General features: G+C 40.5%; 1 protein-coding gene across 1 annotated transcript; it reads right to left on the bottom strand.

Annotated features, from left to right (window-relative positions):
- Positions 1–688: 688 nt before the first annotated feature.
- LOC119077369 (heat shock 70 kDa protein-like) lies at positions 689–3,595 on the bottom strand. Its single transcript, XM_037184559.1, has 3 exons — positions 1,504–3,595; positions 884–1,441; positions 689–818 (listed from the first exon to the last, which is right to left on the bottom strand). The coding sequence occupies exons 1-3, from the start codon at positions 3,578–3,580 to the stop codon at positions 811–813; spliced, it is 2,643 nt and encodes an 880-aa protein (XP_037040454.1). The 5' UTR covers positions 3,581–3,595; the 3' UTR covers positions 689–810.
- Between the last annotated feature and the right edge of the window lie 2,300 nt (positions 3,596–5,895).

The following is a 5,895-nucleotide window of genomic DNA, read 5'->3' as shown; positions in this document are numbered from 1 at the left end:
TATAACTTTGACTTTTACACAAGGTTTCCACAGGGTTCAAAAAATTTTGATTTGATTTGAAAAAAAATTAATTATCAAAAAAATGTTATCATCAAAAAGAGTTGAAGATCAAAAAAACCTAATTGATGATCATTCCATCAATTTGATGATCAAATATTTGTGATGCTGAAATTTTCGTCTTTTTTGATAATCAACTTTTTTTGATGATCAATTTTTCTTGATAAATTGGATGATTTGTGATGATCAACTTTTTTTGATGATCAAAGTAGTGCAGTGGCAGTAGAAGTGCCACTTTCCATGAAAAGTGCACGGGATGTCTTGGGTAGACTTAAATACACTGAAAAAGAAAAGTTCGGGTGCGAAGCTGAAATCCTGACAGTTTTCGTGAAAAGGGTGAGAGGAAGTCTGGAGTGCTATATTTCAGCTCTCGACCCTTTTCGCACACTCTGGACAAATATTTCATATTATTATAGATGATATTGATAGAGAATTAAATTTCCTACACCAAAGAAGTTTTTTCAAATTGTTTGGACAACATACGGTGGTCTAAAAAGTGGTCAAAGTGAAGAAATATTTTGAAACATCAACTTTTTCACTGTTTTTATCACATTTCTCGTTTCTCATTTTCACATTGTCTTGAACTTTAGAGAGAAGAGCGAGAGCACAAACAAAACACCATCGCATATGAGTGCAGAAATTAGGGTTTCAAAAAACCGAAATTCAGAAAATTTAATTAAGATAAAGAATTAGAAGCGCAAGCCACTCCGACCAGACCGGATATTGCTCCAAAAATGTAGAAATTTGTTCATATTAAATTTCTGAAATGTAAAATAGACTTATGGTGAGAATCGTCAGGTTTAATGTTTAAAATCAATTAACTTACTTAACTGTGAAGTTGCATTTTCGATGTCCTCCTCGGTAAGACCACCTCGATTGGATTGAATTTTGATTTCCTCGCTGTTTTTATTTGATTTCACCTTGGCAGACACGTGAAGCAGTCCCTCATCGTCGCATCGGATGGTAACATCAACCGGCTCCTGCCCTCGTCTTTTGGACGGAATGCCAGAGAGTTTAAATTCACCCAGCAAATTATTATTTTCGATTTTTCTGTCCTCTCCTTCATAGATTGAAATCTGCATACTCGTTTGGTAATCCACTGTTGTAACATAAGTTTCCGTTCGCTCAGCTGGAAGAGGCGTGTTTTTAGGCAGAATAATCGAAAACCGTTGACCGATAACTTCGACTCCAAGAGATAATGGATTTACATCTTGGAATTTGATGGCGTTCAATCGTCTCGACTTTGATCCAGATATCATAGCGGCTCGATAAGCCGCCCCTTGAGCCACAACCTCATCCGGATTCAGGGTCATTATCAGAGATTTTCCGTTGAAAAACTCGGATAGCAGACGCTGGACTTCAGGGATTCGAGATGATCCACCGACTGAAGAGAAAATAAACTTTTTGCGATCACATCATCGCATTCAAATATAAGTAAAACTTTACCTAAAACAACGTCATCTATTTCCGCTTTAGACAGTTTCGCCTCTTTAACTGTGTCACGCACGACAGTGATGCATTTATCGAACAAATGCTTGTTCATTTGATTGAAATCTTCGACGGTGATTTCGACGTCCATGTTTTTCTGATCATATATGTAGTCCACAACTACGCGCACCCTTTCGGCCTTCGATAAATTTATCTTTGCCATCTCGCACTTCTGCCTTAATCGGCGAAGAGCTTCAAAGACTTTTCTAGCCTCTTCATCCTTCTTTCCCCTGTCCGTCGCCGAAGTCGCTGTTGTCAGAGAGCCGAACACATTTTTCGGGATGGTAAGACCAGTGATCTGACGGAACTTTTCGATGCAAAAGTCAACCATATTCGAATCGAAATCCTCGCCACCGAGATGGTTATCTCCACCAACTGCCTTCACCTGAATGTTACTTTTTTCGGTTGACAGAACGCTCACATCGAAGGTGCCTCCCCCCAAATCAAATACCAAAATGTTCTTCTTCTTTCCATCGGTATAATTGAGACTGTATGCCACAGCCGCGGCCGTTGGTTCGTTCATTATTTCCAGTACGTTGATGTTGGCGAGTGCCGCTGCGTTTTTTGTCGCACGTTTCTGAGCGTCATTAAAATATGCTGGGACGGTTATTACTACATCCGACACGACCCTATCCAAGTATAGTTCAGCATTCTTCCGCAGATGTTTCAAAATTTCCGCAGAAACTTCCTCCGGATGGAATGTCTTCCCATGAACCTCGATTTTGGGCTCTTTCCTATTAACATCAGGATCACGGATCACTTTGAATGGCCATTGCGCAATGTCTTTCTGGGTTTGCGGATCGTCGAACTTTCGCCCAATTAAGCGTTTCGAGTCGAATATCGTTGTCTGCGGATAAATAATCGATTGGTCTTTGGCTGAATGGCCCACTACCGTTTTCGTCGCACTTTCGTAGAATACGTAACTGGGAACAGTGTTGCTGTGATGCTCCCGGTCCGGTATCATTTCGATTGTGTCACCTTTGTAAATTGCTACACAAGAGAAGGTCGTGCCCAGATCAATGCCCACCGTAGCCTCGTTGTATTCAGCTGCCCTGATATCGTTGAGGTCCTCAAATTTTTTCAACACTCCATCTACTGCCTCGTTGAATAGTTCTCGGGTTCGTGACGTTTGCTTGACCATTTCTGCGAATTTTTTACGAACAATCTGTAGGGAATCAAAGTGATGCAGTTGCATGGCTTTGTTATTGTAAATCTCTCCCGATTTCATTGTCCTGTTTTCCATTTCCTTATTGTACTCAGCCACTGCTGTATTGATGGCAAGCTGCATTTGATTTGGATCCGGCTGGATGTTGTCCCATTTTACCCATAGTGCAGAGATCATTTCATCCAATTTTTCTGTACCTAGTGACTTTACCTCTTCTTTTAAATTGATGGGAATTTTGAATCGATTCAATTGTTCGTACAGATCATTTAATTGTATCTCATAGTAAGCCATCACCGCAGACCTTTCTGGAAAAGTGTTCGAATTTAATATTTCTGGTTCAATGTTTTCTATAAATTGCAGGAACTCCTTCAAGAGATGATTCCGAATAGTATCGCTCCGTTGTGCGTTTTCAATTCGTATACGATCTAAAGTATTATCTAATCCAGATGATAGCAGGTCGTCGTAGACCTTCTTATTGACATGAATGGGTACGGACACATAACCGAAATCGGTCCTGGCTTCCCTAGAAAATTGCTCGTGCGCTGATGCAATCGTTTCCTCGGAATTACATTCCATTTCAGACAAAGCACGATTCATATTTTCTTCGTATCTCTTAATAAGATTCTCCACCGCATTTCTTGTTTTCTGATCGATGTCTGAATGGATTTTTTGCCACATCGGTAAAATGGTTGCCTTGAATTGGGAATCCAGTTTCTTTGCGATTTCGTCACGCCCAAGTAATAGTTTATCGGCAGGGTAATGAATAGGAAATGCTTTCTCCCACACTACAATCGACTGCTCCTTAAGCTGTTCATGAAGCTTGTTCAGCTCTCGTTCGTCGGCATAACTGTCCAGATCACGATTGAACATTTGCTTGTAGTGAAGCTTCGTTTTTTGGACGCAGTGCCACAATTTTTGATCCCACTCTGCATGCTGATTATCAATTATTGCAACAACATCTTTGTGTGCAGTCTCAATCATACGTTCCAATTTGGATTACTGTTCTCTGACATTGCCGGCAAATTTTGCCAGGCGCAAGCTCTTCTGCAAATTTTGCTGGGCTCGGGTCTTTACTTTGTTGTGAATCTGTGCCATTTTGACTTTTGAGAAGTTTGTGGCAATACAAAATGCGCCCATCAGTTGCCTGTAATCTTCAACAGCATCTGTGACCAGTTGTAATATTTCAGCATCGGCAGCGGTGATGCGATCCCTAACATTTGTTTCGAATCGACCTCGAGCTTCAGAAATCTTCTTTCTGAGAATATCTCTCAAAATGTTCGTAGCACCTGGAGATATTGGGGAAATGAGCTTGACCTGCCTCTCAAATTGTTTCATGGTCTCATCGCCAAGCGTTTTTGCGTTGCTGTAAAGATCGTCCGTTAGGTCTGCCTTAGACAAATCTTTTATTTTCATGTTATATGACTCCAAACATCCATCCATTTCAATTTGTTGCAGTTGGAAATTACTTTCTAATAATCTGGAATGTGTGTCCAGAATGGTATCGGACAAAGCTATCATTTGTTGCTTAGCAGCACTTCGAAATGATTCAAGCAACTCAGGGTTGTTGTGCGCATTCAACCAGTTGATTTTCCGGATAAATTCAATGATTAAAGTGTCTCGTGCATCACGTAACTCTTCAAGGTGTGGCAGTACCTCTGATTGGCACATTTTATTGAAATGTTGACCGAAAGTCTCACAAATGGAATTTAGCTCAGAGTTCCATTGTCTCTGAAAGTTTTCTCTTTCAGCGTGCCGCTGATTCTGCAAATTCTCGAACACTTTGCGCATTTTTTCCTTTGCAAGCTCGATCATTCGTTGTGCGTCTCTGCTGTCCGGCAAAATATTAAAAATGTCAGAGGTAACGGACATGATCAGCTCGTTCACCATTGTGTTTCGAATATTATTGATGTCGGTAGCGTCACTTATCTTGTCAAACGCTGGCGACAACGATCTTTTTAAACTTTCCACGGCACCATTTACGACTTCTCCAGCCTCCGCAAATTTCTTTTCCTTGTGTGACTTACACAAAGTGACTTTTTCAGTAAAACGCTCGAACAGAGCGGATGCAATTCGGTCCTCGAACACCGATTGAATTTCCGGCGAGTCGAATTGCATTTTATCATTTAAGTCGGCAACGATCATTTTCTTGCAAAATTCGAACGTTGACACAAGTTTTTGTTCAGTTGTGCTTCCCAATTCGTCGTCCGGAAGCCTCATCTCCACCAAAGTTTCATACTTCTGAAGCAGCTCTTCTAAAATCGAATTGAATTTGCTGTAGTGCTTTGCCAAGAGCATATTATTCACTGAAATATACTGCTCCACTTCGACATTCAATCGTTGGTTTAGTTGCTCAATATCCGCAACCGTTGATCTCTCATACTCACTAATAACTTTCGCTTTGACTTCTTGAAGAATGCCTTTGAGATTGTCGAGTGGCAAACATTTGGAATTGATTCGGGGGTCAATTTTAGAACGAAAACGGAGACCAGCCTCCGTCAAGTACGCCGAGCAATTGTTGGCGTAGTCCAAACAAAAGTTTTTGATTGCCTCTTTCAGTTCGCCAATCAAAACGAACTTGAATTTGTCGAACTGTCGTGCATCGTCACGATATTCGAAGTATTCCGTCAAAGCTAAGTCGAAATGGTTTTTGATCAACTGTTTTAAGTCGGCTGATGCAACCACCTCACGCGTGATTGCAGTGCGTAGTCGATTAATGGTTCGGCCAACTAAGTCCTGTACGATAACATCGTTTACCTTATCATCACAACCAATTTTCTGTCGCACGACCGTTTTCTCTTTTTGGACTGATGCACTCGCTGATGCCATGATCAACAATATTCTGTGATATCAGAACTTCAGACAATTAAAATAAATTTTTGAGCTGATCGCAAACTGTTACCGGTTTCCAATTCAATTTACGAAAGAAACCACCTTCGCTTATTCAACTGAACTAGTCAACGAAAACTCACTGATAATTCAAACAAAACTGTAAATTACCTTATCGTAATGATATCATGGGACGCAATTAAATGCACAATCGAAAGTTGGTTCACAACTCTAGATTACATAGATAGTAATACGTTTTGGGCTTGTCTAACAACAGTTCTCCCACTTACAATACCGCAGACTTCATTGTACAATAAAAACACAAGATGGGAAATATCTGATGTCTCTGATGGAAGTAA

Source organism: Bradysia coprophila, unplaced genomic scaffold (assembly GCF_014529535.1).
Source record: "Bradysia coprophila strain Holo2 unplaced genomic scaffold, BU_Bcop_v1 contig_235, whole genome shotgun sequence".
Classification (NCBI taxonomy): domain Eukaryota; kingdom Metazoa; phylum Arthropoda; class Insecta; order Diptera; family Sciaridae; genus Bradysia; species Bradysia coprophila.
This window is presented reverse-complemented; position numbering and strand designations above follow the sequence as displayed.